The sequence below is a fragment of the Harpia harpyja genome, chromosome 18, assembly GCF_026419915.1.
Source record: "Harpia harpyja isolate bHarHar1 chromosome 18, bHarHar1 primary haplotype, whole genome shotgun sequence".
NCBI lineage: Eukaryota > Metazoa > Chordata > Aves > Accipitriformes > Accipitridae > Harpia > Harpia harpyja.
In genome coordinates this window covers 17,903,009-17,919,788 of record NC_068957.1, presented here as the reverse complement: position 1 = coordinate 17,919,788, position 16,780 = coordinate 17,903,009, and the positions used below count along the sequence as shown (strand labels likewise).

Below are 16,780 nucleotides of genomic sequence, written 5' to 3'. Positions count from 1 at the left end.
CTGTCCTCATCATCTGATACTTGCTAGAAATACATGAGAAAAGAAAGCTACTCACCCAGTTTTCAAGAAGCTTCCTTGCATCATAGTAATCAGGAGCTTTCTCAGTTTTGTAGAAAAGAGAAAAGTTCATGTCAACGTTGAAGAAGCTGACTGTAAGAAGAGAACGTAAGTGAGACGCATCCTGTAGTTTGCACAGAAGGTGCCTGCACCCCTTCCCATCTCCTCATCCCTCTGTTGAACCACGGTTCTGTTTCCCATTCCCACAGTCACCAAGGCTCTTTGGGAAATCCCAGACTCCAAGTGTCTAAGTCTAGATTAGTGCTACATTGCTAGAAATTTTATTAAAGACCCTAAGGGCCCAAACACACAGTCAAGTTATCACAGCTTAAACAAACAAGTTGTGGTTCATACTTGTGGGTGCACTAACTTGGCTTTTACTGCCTGCTAAGAATGCATAGGATGAGATAGGAGGATCTGCTGACATACAATACCTTGCTAAGCAGCAATAGCTTAAACATGTGACTGAGTCTAAAATTGTCACGTGTATGGTGTCAGTCAGTGTCAGTGATGATCATGTCACCATTTAAAACAGCCTTGTTCAGCACTTACGTGGAATGGTACCATTGGTACTGCTGGTCGGAGGTGATGGGGGTAGCATAGGAGCCCTTGTTGACGATGCTTCACTCGAGCCTGCTGAAAAAAAACAGTAAAAGGCCTAAGAATCCACAGTGGCAAAAGTGTAAGGAAGAGCATAGTCCAGGTGAGAGAGAGGTGTGAGACCTTCAGCGAAGGTCGCTGTAACAAAGAGCTGCTGTTGTTCCACAGACCTCTGCAGGGGGAAGGCAAAGGGGGAAAATACACCTGCGCGTGGGTTGGTTTTTTTTATTTCTCCAGAGATAACTACAGCGTAACAAGGGAGAAAACAGCATTTGCAGAGTTTAGATCACAAGGAAGACCGGAGTTTATGCAACATTATCTTTTTTCATTGCTTGTGTTGAAGAGTGGTTATCGCTCTGTTCCCTTCTTGCTCGTTAACCTGTGCCAGCCTTCAGGAAAAGGCATTTGTCAAACACTGAATGCTAATGGGTTAACATGCAGTAATGCATGTGACATGAAAATGCATTGATATTCATGGTCTCTGGTTTAATGATAACCTGGCATAAGGATTACCATTATAAATGCCAGCCATCCTGCCTGTTGTTTTCAAAGTAAAGACTTCCAAGAATTTGTTCGTAGCTAATTTTCCTTGAAGTGAATCACCTTGTCAAACCAGATAGGATTTTTGCATTTCACATGCAATCTGCCACATCACCAGACAGACAGGGACAAAATGGGTGGTGTTTGTCACATGTACTACAGAAAATTGCAGTGAACCGAATCACCATATAACATTACAGGCCTCGGTGATGAAAGAAAAGCAGGATCACAACATTTTGCTCTAGAGGTACAGTTTCCTTGCTATGCTGGTAATTTGTGTTTTTTTCTTCACTCACATGACTGACAGAGACTTGACATTCTAGCTCTGACTAAGAGAAATAAACTTAACATATGAATACAAAGCCAAATGTCTATGAATAAGGAGTGTGGTCGGAAATAAGTAGCGTAAGGCCATGCTTCATAAAACATTGTTTTCTCTACTGTAGTTCAAGGTAAGGAGAATCATCCATGCTTAAAATATAATGGCCCATCTCTGACCCATTCAAATCAATGGCAATACATCCATGGACAATAACAGAAACAGGAGCTGTTAACAACTTGAAGCCTCCTATTTTTATCCTGAATAGCTTCAAATTATTTCATGAAGTTGAAAGGACAGCTGAAGTCAAAAGCCCCTTCTGAACAGGCACGCTACAGCACACAAGCTTCTGCTTCCTAGACAGACAAGGAGTTTTACCCTTTGCATTAAGCCACAGGCCGGGCACTCATCACAAAGTCAAACCGGAGCAATTTCTGAGTCCCACCTTCATGAACAAGAGGACAACAAAGCTATTGGAAGTCCAGCTCTGAGTTGTCTCTCCGAGGTTGGCTCTCGCAGACTAAGCTCAGACCCTCCAGTCCTCAGCTCAGACCTTCAGCCTCCAAATGCTCCTCGGAGGTGCCAGTCTGTGTTTTGGGGTCATCTCATGATTTAGGAAACAGCAGTTTCAGCCCCCGCAGTACCATCAGCAGAGGCAGAACGCTCAGAGCTGGCGGAGAGCTGAGCCAGGAGGCTCCTCCACAGCTGGAGGCAGTGGGATGGGGAGCAGGAAGGCTGCACGGGCTGTTCCAAAGATCAAACCGTCCAGCAACCTGCTTTTGCAGAGCAGTGCTCTTTGTAGCACAGTCCCTGCTGCTCCCGGGGTCTACAGAAAGCTGTAAAAATAGCAAGCCTGCTTTTCCCGTGATGCTTGATGAATCTCAGGTTTTCGTTTGGACGTCTCTCCTCTTTACTCAGGCCTTTTGCTTCTGAGATAGTATTAAACTGTTGGAAAAAAGAGGACTAATTTACTCTGCTTTAGTCTTCCACTAAAACGCTAGCAAGTCCAGGAGCAAGCTGCCACACTGCCATTTCAAATCCGTTGCCTGCAGTAGGTCAGAAACATGACCTGACATAATGGGTATTTGCTGATTCTTTATTTGGAAAAGATCCGCAGGCTTAGATCATCTAGCTGCAAGACAGACCCAGATATTCAATACACAGACCTCCTACCAATAGCCACTAACACTGTTTGGCAGACGCATGAATATGCAGAAAACAAGAAGCCAGAATTATCTACTAAATTAAAAGCAAAACCCTAGAGATAAAGCAAAACAACTCCTCTAAAGAAAACGGGAGGACCTGAAACTAAGGGGATGTGCTTTTTCCTCCAGCACCCGTGCACACCAAGCCCTCCCCATCCTAAAAACACATACTTCCCTGAGAATACAAAGAGCAAAACCTGGAGTACCTGAACCCCGGTGCTGCGGAGAGGCAGATATTCCAGTATCCCCAGTGACTTTAATCCCACAGCTTAAACTTCTAGTGGAAATCTGTATGCCTTCCTGTGGTGTGAAGCTGCAGAGATGGGTTCTGTGAGCCCCAGTGTGATGATACAAATAATCAGTCCCTGGCTTCAAGCTGACAGAAAATGAGCGTCTTGTTATAAGCTTTTTTTAAGAACTGCTGTCATAGGGGAAGTGTGATGAGAACGCAGAAGGGCCAGTGCTGTGCAAACATGCCCTATCACTGGAATAAATTCTTTTTTCTTTCCCTACAGAAGTACAGACATGATATTAGGCTATGATTTATCAAGCCATAAACCAAACTGCTTGTACACCTAGGGTTTAACTGGTCCTCCTGACTGTTACAGTGCTGCAGGTCCTCTCCAGATAGGAGGAATCTGCATATAGCTGGGTGATTACAGGCTCCACTCTGTTCCTGTTGTTATCAGTGTAATGTTTCAAAAACCATTGCCTCAGGGGTGATGTATGATATCACCCAGTGTCAGCTAGGATGAATCAGAAAAATCTGCTAGGGGAAGAAAAAATAATAGAGAAATGGCCAAACAAAACCCAAACCCATTCTAATCAGTAATGTAACTCAGAATGCCGTTTTCATCTCCTGACAAATGAAGCATAATTACAACTTCACAGATTCTAATTCATTTCTTTCTCTTTCTCATCATCACCTGAATCAAAAAAAAATCTGTTTATGCTCACATGTCAAGGATCATTACCAGCAGGCAGGTGTGGGACTAGCCACCTGCATCCTGTAACTTCATTTGCTTTAATTAACATGCATGTAATTCCATTCACGAAATGAGGGCTAAGACGTGATGACAGATGAGATCTGAGGCTAGAAAAATACTGTACCACTGACATTTTTAAAGTCCTAGTCATGGATTTTGATTTGATAATTTAATAAGTGGTTTATTTGGCATCCTGTAAATATGTACGGTTTCCAACAGAAGAGCAGCAAAAATTAGACCAACCAATAAGAGAACTGTGATAAATATATTTCTATATTATTAGCAGTCATTTTCAGATATTGTATATTCATCCCTCTCCCAGATTATTTAAAATTAAGAAGAAAATCAGAAATCAGTGTGTGGGTGAGGTAGGGGGAGGAAGAGATGAAGACTATGAGTCAGTGAGAGGATGAGAACACGCAATTTTACTTCTGCACTTTTCGCAAAGGCCCAGCTGAGCTGGAAAAGTAAAGGATCATCTTCAAGAACTCTGGGAAAAAGCAAAGGCAGAACAATAACTTTACTCCTACTATCAAGCAAAGCCAGTGCAATTGCTATGATAATTATATCACTTATAAAAAGACAACACACCTTCCTAAGGCTGCTTCCTGCTACGTTCATATGAGAAGTTTCAATCACTTTGCCTAAACAAGCCCTGGCTTTCCAAAAGTAGTGTAGGATTTCCAAAACAAAGCAGGTTGCCTGACTTCACAGCACAATTGCATAAACTGTCTACTGTCAAGGTGAACCGAGCAATGCACAGGTCTATAAACAACATATATAAACAGGAGAAGGAAACCTTGCACCTAGTGATTGTTATAAGGCATAAGTAACAATTCGAGTCATGACATGAGCATTGAAATGGCACTTCCCCATGACATTTCATTACATAGAAACACTTTGGCACGACTATTTCTTATACGCATGCTCCAGATGTTCTCATGGAGGCTCAATATATACGACCCCATATGGACAATCCATATGAAATACAGCCAAGTGCAGCTTCCCCTATCAGACAGACAGGACATAAATCTCAGTATGTATTTACACTACTCACTGTTATCCATATCTAGTGTATTGTCAGTATATCTCTGTGCAATAGCTAGCTCATGAATTTCAGTTAATTAAAGTAAGGAGTGGATTTATAGTGGAAGCAAAGGTCTTGCCAAGATCTGACATATGACAGATTCTCAAACATGATTAAATTTTATGAACATCTCTATAACTAGGGCTTCACAACAGTCATCTTAGTTATTGCTCTTGGGAAAATGTCAGACTCCAGTAACCCTTCTCCCAGCATGGAACACAATGTGGATCCAGCGGTAGGCAAGAGTAGCCTCGGTGTCTGTTAGTGTAGTTCCTCACTTGTGAGACATGCTGCTGTTTCTCCTTGCTGATAACCTTTCAATATTTGGGCCAACATTTTCCAGACTGAATGTCCAATTCAGGCTGCACTGGAGAATCCTAACTAGAGGAAATCACCTGGTTCTTGGGGATTGCTTTAAAGGAAAGAAATGCTTTCACCATTGAAAGCCTCCCTCTAACGTGCTTTGTCTCACTAACAAGCTGCTCAAATTCATCCAGGTTATTGTTTTTGAAAAATCAAAGTCCAGGAACACTGAGCGGAGGCTTTGATTTTAGGTGCTAAACTTTTCATCGGCAAACATGACTAAGCTTCTCACAACTCCTTGCCAAGTCAAGCACACACCTTTCCCACAGAGCGAATGGGCCCAAGGGCAAAGGTGTAAATTGGAAAAGGGAAACTGAGCTTTCCTCCTCCCTCCTCATCAGATCATGTGCCCCCCTAGTCAGGGACACAGGTGGGGAAATAGCTCTGGCAACAGGCAGTGCAGAAAGAGGACTGCCTGGATAAAGGCAGTGGCGCAGGGAGCCAAGAGACAGATGGGAAAGTTGTAATTTACAGCAATTGTTATTAGTGCCTGCGTTCTTTGGTGCAGAGCGAGGGGGTGTGCAATGAGGGAGGTGGGGGAAATCCCTCTGAGCACAGGTTTCAGCAGCAGTCGGTGATTTCCTGATGCTCTTCTCATTGCCTTGGGCCCTGGTTCAATGAAGCCTGAAGCAGGCGATGGGAAAGTGCAGTGGGAACTGCGGTGAAGTCAGCGGGTGCTGCACTTGACAGAGACGTGCTGTCTGATGGGACGCTCCTTGAATTCTCAAACTGGACACCAAAAATGACCAATGACTTCGTACTGTGCCTCTGTTTTCCCTGAGAAACCATCAGCTTACAGATGATTAGTAAAGAAAGATGCATTCGCTATTATTGTGGAGCACCTAAATATTGTGGCATGTCATTAGTTTTACATAAATTAGTCAGTCAATCAGTCAGTGAGTCAATCTCGGTCCTCTGTTTTAATACTGTGTAGTTTAAATACTGTGCAGTACATACAGACATCAGGATTGAATGATGAGTTAACCCAAAACACTGCTAAGAGTGCTTTTCAGTGAAGCAACACCCATCTAGGGCACAGAGCAGACAAGAGTCTTGTGGAAAAGTGATTACTATCATCTAACTAATGGCTCTAGTTAAAAATTGTTAAAAATATTGGAAGAAAATTTCTGTGTCCAGCCTACCTCGCTCAGTGCCAGGCCAGCTGAGTAGCAGGTTGGTGCCCCAGCAGAAGGATGAACCACTAGAAGGTTCATCTAAAAGATGCCACCTGCCAGCAGCCTCCAGGGGATTTCAGTGGCAGAGCCTGCCCCTGCCAGCTTTCCCTCATCCACAGCCTCTATATCTGCTTCAAGAAGAGCCTGTGTGGAGTGAGTAGGCAGTGTCGTATGCATGGCTACGGCTCTGTCCACTCCTGGTCTCAATCACGGCAGCAGTGACTCAGAGGCTATTAGACAATCCCCGTTGTCGTGAGCAGTGGAGGGTTCCCCACTCTCTGTGTGTGATCCCCAGCAACACACACAACAGCCCCAAGAAGAGAAAATGTTGCAGAGACTCACCACAGCGCAGGCGATGGTCCGCAATGGGAAGGATGCTGCTGAAGTTCCAGTACTCTTCCTTCCAGCTGACAACATTGCCCATGGCGCAGCCCAGCAGCTCTTCCTGACCCATCACACGGTCCCACATTTGGAAGTAGTACAAGCTGCCAATGAAGCTGTTGCTTACCCGCACAATAAAGCCATCCTTTCTTTTGTGCAGATGACCCAGCACCAGGCTACCGTTGGGTTTCAGGCACTCAGCGCTGCCAATGGTTTCGGTATGCACGAGATTACCATTGCAGTAGACCTCCAGCAGTTGTCTCCTGGTGTCCCACAAGCAGCACACGCTATACCACACAAAAAGGGCCAGATCGATCTCAATGTCTCGTCTGGTGCCAAAAAGGTACAGTCTCAAGTGCTTGTTTTCTCCAGAGAGTCCAAGCTCTAAGTCATTTATGTCAGTGGAGGTGGTGTTAACATCATAGGAAAACGCTGCCCAAGAGCTGACATTGGCAGTCCGGTTTAGGTCAATGCACACCGTGAACTGACATAGCTCAGGGATGCTGAAGTTGACCAGAGACACATACTTATCATTCCTTCCCAGTAAATCCAGTCTTTCTCCATGCAGATAACGTGTTTCTGTAAGGAAACGGCAATAGGAAAGAGGGTAAAGAAGGGAAGTAAGTGTCACTCCCAAAGAAAAAGCTGCAGTATGACCTCATTCAGGTACTTCCCTGAATGATGATTTAAAAACCCCAAAGTTTCTTCTATTTCCAGTTTCTGCTGCCTTTGAAATTTAATTCGGAGACCACCCACACTACCAGTAAAAAGAAGATGAGTTTAATTCTGCAAAGGAAAAGTTGAAGTACTCAAGACATGCCTAATAGGAATCAATACAGAATTCAGGTCTAGGGTCCACATGCTCCAGTATCAGTATGGGTGTCCAGTGCAAAGGTCTTGGTTCAGCACGCTCTGGGTAAAGAGCTGTTTGCACATTTGGCTCCCAGGTGACATATCACACCCCCAACCTTCACTTTTTAGGTCAAGGTTTCTGCTAAAAATAAAAATCACAAGGACTGTCCTTGTCTCAGGCTCCAGAGAATTTGTTTGGGCATCTTTTTTCTTCATTACTTTATTATATCTCATTATATCTTTACAACCTACTCAAAAGGTTTTGCTGACAGAGGCAAACTCCCGGAGTAATACTAACCACAGACCTCCATGGGCAGTGAGTAATTTGCCCACATGTGGCCCCAGCTCTGACTGCAGAGTAGCAGAGTAGTAGCTGCAATGGCTCTAACTCAGCCAGCCTCGATCCCTGGAGCAGTTTGGCAGGGGCACCAGCAAGCTGTGGAGGGTCTTTCACTCTGCTTGTCAGGGTTTTGCACTCCACGTTAAGCGTCTGTTGGATATCTAGACAGGAGGCAGTCCAGTGCAATGCTAAGACACATATCCCCTTTCTGGCTCCTGGATTTGCCACGGTCTCCTACTCAGCGAGTCCCACCGCGGTCACCACCAGCCACGACAAAGTCCCTTCCCCAGGCAAGAATCTCTGTGAACGTGCACAAAGCCACAGAGCAGCACCGGTCCACAGGCAACACATTTAAACAGCAGCACACAGTCGCCAAAGGCAGGAGCCAATCCTTCCACCAGCTCCATCTGCCACCAGCAAAGTGTTTCTCTAGGGGGTGAAGTAGCCCCACGTGCACCATCAGAGTGGTAATTAACCAGATTCAAATTGTAACCCAGGCCCCTCCCGTACAGGTGATCTGCATCCTTAACTTGCCATTACGCTCACGTGTTTGTTTACATGTGCTTCACTAATTCAGGGTATATTTCTTCTAGATAAGAATTGGCATTATGTTGAGTCTTTTATAAGCACATCTAGGGACTGTTTTTACGGCATTTTCCTCAAATGAATTTAAATTTTTCCAAATTTGATTGCCAGCCATGCAAATCAGGTATTATAAATCCCCGAAGTCTAACCTGACCAATAAATCTCCAGTGACTATTTGCACTTCTAATAAAGGTTACACACATCATTGACTGCAAGAATAGCTGGCACTGCGTCACACGCTTCAAATTGGAGGCAAGTAGGAATGATCCATCTGCAGAGTCTAATTCTCTGTAGGTGATCAGAAGCGGAGCATTGCTCTCCTAGCATAACCTTGTGCACTCAAAGTGTAAAGAGAGCATTTCTATTACGCATAACAACATCCTGCTATCTTTCATGTCTGTCTCAGCTCTAAAAATCAGCTCCAGTGAGCACCTCAGTGTGTTGTGGAGCATGCACCCACATCCTGGTCTAGCTTCCACCACTGCAACTCTGCTAAGACGGTGGTTTGCACCCAAGACAGTGATTTTCCCCTTGAGTGGGAGTACATAGGACTGAGAACAGCAGTGTATAACATCCTTTTGGAGGAGGCCCCTGGCTGGGATGGGAGTTTAGCACCTCCCCGCTAACACGCCAGCCTCTGCCTTAGTGGGAGCAAGCCTTTGCGCATGAAATCACATGGCCAGTGCTGGGACTGCAGGAGAAGATCCATGGTGGAGCTTTAGGGGATGGAGAGAGGTGGGTGTAGCTACTCAATTACAGCTCAAGCAGTGAGTAATTCATTACAGCAGGAGAAAATGCAACAGTCATCTTCAGCCATATTTCCCAGCAGCTGCGGGGCCCAGAAGGGTAAGAAGCCAGTTCCCATGCGTTTATCCAAGAGATGGGAATCCCCCGTGGGATTACGACTGGCAGAACTGGCACCCATGCCACGAGTAACCAGAGCACCATTGCACCCCAGCAGACACATGCTGAGAAATCACCCTTTCAGGGGTCAGGCCTTCCAGTGTCTTATAGCGGACAGTATAGGAGCCCTTAACCAAAGCTGAGAGAAAGCGGGTATATTTGGCAAGATCTAGACATTAATTTAGTCTTTTTATTATGGAGGCTTTATGTGGAAAGAGCTCATTTGTTCCTTGACTACACTGTGTGCTGGAAGAGACCCCAGTGCTACAGGGTGCATTTTAGAAGCATGAATTATCTCTGTGGCCTGCATTGTTCTTAAGGAGAAGTCAAAAAAAGAAATACAAAAACCAACATAGAACTAATTATTGTTTTGTTGGGATTTACGGTGGAGCGAAAGGGTGTTAAGTATGTTCATGAAGCACAGCTTACTGTGTTTGTCTCACGGCTTGAATTATTACTAGGGAATTTGGTTCTGCCAGTAGCTTCTTGCTTTTCCCAGAATACCATGAAGTGAGTAAATGCACAGCTCTTATTTTACAGCAACCAAAGTAAAACTAGAAAAAAACATAGAGAAATGCAGGAAGACACCCAGGAAGGAAACAAGTGAATAATGACAAAACCAAGAGGCTTTTCACCTCCAAAGGTGGACAACAGCTGTGATGCAACCAAAACCTGATATTTCACTCCTTGCCATATTTTCTCATTTGTACTGAGTCATCTGCGGCCCAGACTGAACCAGAATCCCAGGAGAAGGTGTGCATCATGCCCAGACCTGTAGGTCTGCAGGCCAGGGATAGACAAGGACCCCAGTACCAGTTGCAGTGAGAAGGGAAAGGTCCAGAGCAAGAATAACTGCTGCAGTGGGGCAGAACAAGAGGAAAGTGGGCTTCCATACAGTTATACTGTGTGTGCACAAACCAGGAAACCAGCAGACATCCCCTGGGCTGGGGGATGCCCAGAGCCCACTGGCAGCACCATCCCTATGGTTAATCCTGAGGGGAATTACTGTACCTGCCAGAAAGAAAAGACAAGCAGCAACCGTCAAGGTGAAAAGAGCGTTGCCAGAAGAGTGCTGTCCAGGGCCACACATGAACCTCTTCATTCTTTAGGCATGTTCTGAAAGAAAGATGTCAGTGAGCACCCCCTTACCACACACTTGGCTGAGAAATTCAGCCTGCCTCTGCGATTTGCTGAAATGGCATTCACAGCACAGGAGCCCAGAAGTCCTCACTCCCCGTGACCGAGCTGAGTCACTAGATCTGTAGTCTCTGTAAAGGTCACAGCTATACAAACCCTCTGGTTTCTGCTGGTTTCTAAAAGAGATGAGGTTTATGCAATTAAACTGTGCGTGTTTTGTCCATCTGTCACAACTCTGCAAACCTGCTAGCAACTTTCAACCTGCTTTGACAAAAGGAGTCCATGTTTGAAGTGGCGAAGTTCCTACAAATGGGGAGAAAACAAGAAGAGAAAGCCCTACCAGTGAGGTTAAACTGGATGTGCTGACCCACAGTTATACCCCACAGACTCTCGTGGGATTGGAGACCACAGGGCAGCAGACAGGACAACAGGCACATGGAGAAGCAGGACACAAGGCTGTTCATGGACAGCATAGTCAAAAAAGGTGTTTGTTCTCACCACTGGGCTTTGTCTACAAACAATTTTCATCAGTTTAATTAAGCCCTGGGAACATACTTGGAATTGGGGAAGGGCTAGTTCTGGGGTATAAGCGTACGCTGAACACTGAAAGCAAAATCCAAATATGCCACTCTAAATGGGAAGGAGTTTGTCCTATTTTGTGCTTCGGTTTGCCTAAAGTTGCTTCAAAGATGACTGCGGTTAAACCAGAGCAACTGAGTGGACAGACAGCCTCGACGCCCAAGAGCCCCGGACTCACTCCTAGTGCCCCGCACCCTCCCCTGTGGTGCTCCGCTTTTCCTGCTCACTTCACCAGGCACCAAAGGTAAAGGCTTATTCTTGGTTTAGGACCACACTGGATTAAATCTTCAGCTACTTACAAGGTATATAAAATGGCTGTAAGGGATGGACTAGATCCTCAGATTGTCTAAGTTGGCCAAGCTCCGTTCAGTGGAGTCACCTGGCTTCACATCAGACACAGTCCTTGCCTGGGGCTCCCCACTAAGGGTTACTACACTCTGACCACTGGCAAAATGGAAATTGTCCCTTTGTGTCCAGACACGTAAAATAAACATTAGAAAATTATAAAAAACCTGAGCTAATAACAAGTCTCTCCATTTCCTTTTAAAACTGCACTTTATAAAACTTACAAAGTTAGGCAATGTCATCTGGTTTTCCATTTACTGCTGTGACAACAAATCTCTTCTCCCAGACTTCTCCTTTATTACTCCAGCAATGATTTGCTGACTTTTGCAGTAACATTTAAGGAACAAATCATTGTGCTCCCAGCCTGTGGTACCTAAAGAGGACTTCTTACATATTTCAGGTGATTCATACTTTCTCCTAAAAACACCATAGTCATTAAAAGGTGCTGCTCAAAAACTCACCTACCTGTGTAGCACAGAAGTCAAGGTAGATTTTTGCCAAGTGCTCTACACTGTTTCTTCCGTCAGATGCCAAAAGACGGGTGAAGAGAAATATGAAGAGAAAACCAGGTGGGATGTTGTGATGTTTTCAGTGGGTCAGGCAATGAAGAGCAAGTGATTTCTGTTCTGAAACCACATTTCTTAGGTCCTGGAAAAGCTGCTATGACACCAAATGTCTGCTCCCAACCTTCTTTATTACTCCAGCAATGATTTGTTGACTTTTGCAATAACATTTAAGAAACAAATCATTATGCTCCCAGCCTGTGGTACGTCACAGGGTTGTATTAAGTTTTGTCCAGAGCAAAGTCCAGAACATTGAGCGTTATAAAACACAAATTAAAAAGAAACAACTGAACTGAAGAGTTCCCCTTGTTTCTGATTCGAAAGTGACTGCACTAAAGAACATTAGTTGTAATTTTCCCACAACAGCTGTCTAGCCTCTATTTGTAGTATATAGCACTATAATGTAAAGATCAACCAGTATCTTTCTTCCCTCCTGCAAGATATTGACTCATTGCCAAGTTCAAAAAATATTAAATATTGCTTGCTACTGAGAAAGACTTTGTGAGTTTAGATCAAGGAGGGAGGGGCACCAGGAAAGGATGGTCCTGCGTGACTGTCACTTTGGCTAGCTAGAGGTTAAGTCTTGAATTTTGTGAGTTAGCTCTGGAGGGACAAAATGGTTTGGGCAGGGCCCTGGAGGGCTTTTTCCTGTCTCCTGCAGGAGTGTGATCTTAAATGTTCTGGCAGTGGCTCATCCAGCATTTCAGCTCCCTCACTGGATCTGGTTAGGGACATAAGAAGAACTGGAGAGAGCCTGAACCTCCCAAGGCTGCTTAACACTGCAGTTCACCCTGCTCCTCCAGACACTCTAGTCTCCAAACAGGATGGACATGTCCCTCTCTTCCACTTTCCTAAATAATCTAGTCATCCAGCTTCACCTTATTCCTGACAAATCTGTCTCCTCCTCTCGGTTACCCCTGTATAAACTCCCCAGACTTCAGGTTTCTCCCCTAAAAACCACTACAGCACCCCTTAGCCTAACTTCTCCATATCTCAGGAACTCCTCTCCTGCCTTGTCTTCTCACTGTGCACCAGCACAGATCCTCTCACAGCCAAGCAGCCACGGCTGAGCACCCTCCTGCCATCCACCAGCCTCAGCCAGCAGGTTTTGTTCGCTTTCTCTTATGGGCAGATCATATTCATGGAAATTGCTCGGCATGCGCTGTTTGTCTCGTCAAACCCATGCTGCATAGTTTCTAGTATTCACACAAACCCTGCATGGAGAGCCTTTCTTCAAGCATGGGACCGAACAGGACTTTTCAAGGGTGGGTGCTTCCGAAGTCATCTTTTTGTACCTGTCAACTTTTTGTACCTGTTAAACCAGTATCATGGCATCATGGTGTGGAAGGACTTGTTACTGCAACCCCAGAGCAACCATTGAGAAGGTCTAGCTGTTGCCTTACTCCACTTCCTCCACCTTCTTCTCTCCGTTTCCCTGTTTTTCAGTTTAGTTTGGTGTTTTTAATTATTCAATACAAGTTGTTTATCTGTTTCACTAGAGATTATTGCAAAGGGTCTGGAACGCCACATGAGGGCATCTCCTCTTTAACACTAAGTCACAGGCAGAGCCTGATCTAACAACCAGCACCCTGCATCCATTTCTGGTCAAAACTTTCCTGGGAAGTTTTAGAAGAGGACACTTAGGACTCAGAGCAGGAAAAAACTCTGTGATTAAGGAGTACAATGAAATGAAGAGAAGCAGAAGATGAAGACAGAAAACATTCAGACTCACTGGGGCCGTTCGGATAAAAAGAAATTTTGCTTTACTTTGGATGTACGAAGATTTTTGCCAGGAGGTTGCCATGGTGACTTTTCAGCTCTCCCAAACCTCCTCATACTGTAATTACATCTCAAAGTCTGTGAGCTGGGAATCTTTGATTCTTTGGAGGAAGAATGTGGGTGGCTGACTCTTTAGGATGTTTTTCAACCAGCCTTTTTTATTCTAAAATAAAACAAAAAGATTCATATATTTGTGCCTTTAACAGCTGCTTACAGTTTCTATGAAACCTTCTGGCCTCACTGGCTGCCATCCACCCAAGACCTTCTTGAATAATTTTTAACTAAAAGGCTCCCTTTTCAGAACACCTCAGTCCTGCGTTATGCATCAGCGAAGGTTATTTAGAGGATGTTTAGCTCTCGATTGGACTGAGCTTTCTTTATACCGTTGGACATTTAAATTTGGTCCCTAAACTAAAGCGTGCATAACGACGGGAGTATTTTCACGTTTCCTCAGCTTTTGTTATTTACTTCAGTTGTCACTGACTGAGCGCTGAAAGCACAGAGGCTGTGCAAATATTCTCCACATTTTCTAGTCAATGGACCTACCCAGCTCTGCATAGCTCCCCTGAGATAACGCACCATTAAAAAAGAGTTAAGGCCCAAAATACATATCCTTTGAATCAGAAACAATCAGACCACTGTCCTTCAAAATAAACAGTATAAAATATTTAACAGCAAAGGGATCCAGTGTTAAGTTTCAATAAACAATTGTTATTCTTTTTCTTCAAAACAGAAGCATCGGGGCACCTTGCGTGGCCACAGAGCACAGAGACCTGGCTGCACGGGGCGGCTGGCCGAGCAGAGGGAGGGCTGGAACTGCCCTCTGGACACTGATCTGTAAATAACATGCTTGATCATAAAACATAATCCTGCAAATTTTATTGTAAAATTTTAGATTAGTTCACTAAATAAGAGCAGGAAAAGATTAACAGGGTGTTAATCTTCCCTTTCAAAAACCTTGAAGGTTGTAAATATTACAGAGTATTTTCTGAGACAGCTGACAGCTAGCCCATACAAACTTCTAGGTTACAAATTGGTTTTAATACAAAATTGACTTTTTTCATTCCTTTTAAATTTCAAAGATAGGAGAAAATCTTTTTGACTATGATTTTTTGCATCCTTTAGTAGGTATTTTAGAAACCTGGGTAAAATCCTTATGAAGTTGTAGGCGTTCAAGAAATACAACTTAAAGAATAGAACCACGCCTTTAGATTTACTCCAGTCCTTTGCTACAACCTGATTCTAGAATGACATATGTTTCGTTCTGTCAAAATATCCCAAGCAGGTATTTTTAGAAAGGAAAAAAATCAAATTTTCTACATTCATTTTTTTGTTTTAAAAGATTTATACTTTTAAAATTCAAATTGGAACAAGGATTTTGAATGACTCAAAAGAACATGTTCTGAAACATATTTTCCTTTGTCTTTCTCGGGTATGTTTCAACGTGAGAAGTAGTAGAAATTTTAATGAAATCAAAATCTTGTTCCCCCTGACTAGTTATCAATGGTTCCTGAAAGAAACCTAGTATCAGTGAATATTTTGCACCTTGTTTATCGCAGTCTGCTGTGCGATCACCTCACATTGCCTTTCCACAAGGCAGAAATGCTGGGTGAACTTGCAGAACACGATGTTCAAGAGGATCACGGCTGCTCTCCTTCACTTCCCACTATGACACAGCTCTGCTGTTTCAGCAGACTTCCCTGGGCATGGGCTTTTGAATGTCTACCTGTGCCGCCCTCACTGGGAAAAAGATGTCCCAGTTGTTTATCTGTTTGCATCCAGCTCATTGCCGTGCAATTGCTGAGATGCTACTACCACTTTGCTCGCCAGGTATTACAGCTGGAGCACTGGGCGCAGGGTGCCGCTGCCTACGTGTACCCTCTCATGTAACCACACAGGAGCAGCATCTGTTCGCTCTTAGCAGCCCTTAACCTGCTCTTAGCAGCCCTTAATTTTTTCTCCATGACCGCCAAAGACACATCTGCAAAAATTGCACCTGGACATCTGTTTTGCAGCTATTCTTGGTCTCGCTCCAACGCTGAAATCCTCCCAGGTCCCCCAGTGTAGGGAATTTCCAGCTGGAGTCCAGGCACCGAGCAATCCCTGCAGCCAAGCACCTTTCCAGACTTTGTGCCCGGGCCACGGCCACGGCACACTGCATCTCATGTGAGGTTCCTGACGGCTCCCTGTCAGCTGGAGTGGCTCAGCCCTGGCCTTTCACATGTCAAAAATATTGCATTACCTGCAAGGATCAAGCCTCACCAACATTTATCACAGCAAATTAAGCGGAGAACCTTCTGCGTGAATCTCTCTGCAGCACCTAGCAGGTGGTTCGTCGATCCAGTCTGCTACTGCTGTTACAACCACAACACATAATTGCTGGGATGGAAAGTGCTAATTCCATACAATACACCTACACTCCCTCCCTGGCTTAATGGTCCCAGAGTGACTGCAGCACGGAGATGGACAAAAATTACAATGTCAGTCTCATAACTGATTTTATTAGTAGTGTCTCCTCCTAGTCCCCTGGAATTATGGATTATGAAAATTGCCTTGCAAGTAATTTGATGTTATGAGACTTTGGAACAGGACCTTTATGGCTTGAGTGGCTAATACCTTATTAGACTCACGTTGTGGGACATTTAAGTAATGAAAGAGGAAAGAGAAGGAAAGCTGAGGTAGATATGAGTGGCTGTGGTGGGAGTTTAAAAGATTGAGAGATAGATTTGTAGCAAAACTTGCGTGAAATAAAAAGGCAGATTCTAAAATGCCCTGTTTAAACCCGGCTTGTCTCCACAACATGGTACGATTAGAGACACCTGGTCTGTTCTGAAAGAGCTAGCTCAGCTGCACTGCTTTGCACAAGCTGATTTACCACAATTCTGTCCGGAGCACAGGACAGATCAGAAGTCCCAAGCATATCCAAAAGATTAATGTGAGTCCCTAACAGGAACTCTGATCAAATCCCCCCACCTCTGTCACAG

The 16,780-nt window shown here is 44.4% G+C and overlaps 1 protein-coding gene across 1 annotated transcript; it reads right to left on the bottom strand.

Moving 5' to 3' along the window:
* Positions 1 to 516: 516 nt before the first annotated feature.
* LOC128153729 (adhesion G-protein coupled receptor G4-like) lies at positions 517 to 10,495 on the bottom strand. The gene is made up of 3 exons (XM_052813368.1): positions 10,405 to 10,495; positions 6,675 to 7,292; positions 517 to 690 (listed from the first exon to the last, which is right to left on the bottom strand). Exons 1-3 carry the CDS (start codon positions 10,493 to 10,495, stop codon positions 599 to 601), a joined length of 801 nt encoding a protein of 266 aa, XP_052669328.1. The 3' UTR covers positions 517 to 598.
* Between the last annotated feature and the right edge of the window lie 6,285 nt (positions 10,496 to 16,780).

Bases quoted from the DNA above. Each gene is read 5' to 3' on its own strand.
- LOC128153729 (XM_052813368.1), bottom strand. From the start codon at position 10,495: ATGAAGAGGTTCATGTGTGGCCCTGGACAGCACTCTTCTGGCAACGCT. The intron at 7,293-10,404 runs GTACAGTAATTC...GTTTCCTTACAG, and splicing joins TTGTCTTTTCTTTCTGGCAG to AAACACGTTATCTGCATGGA. The intron at 691-6,674 runs GTGAGTCTCTGC...TTTTTTCAGCAG, and splicing joins GGACCATCGCCTGCGCTGTG to GCTCGAGTGAAGCATCGTCA.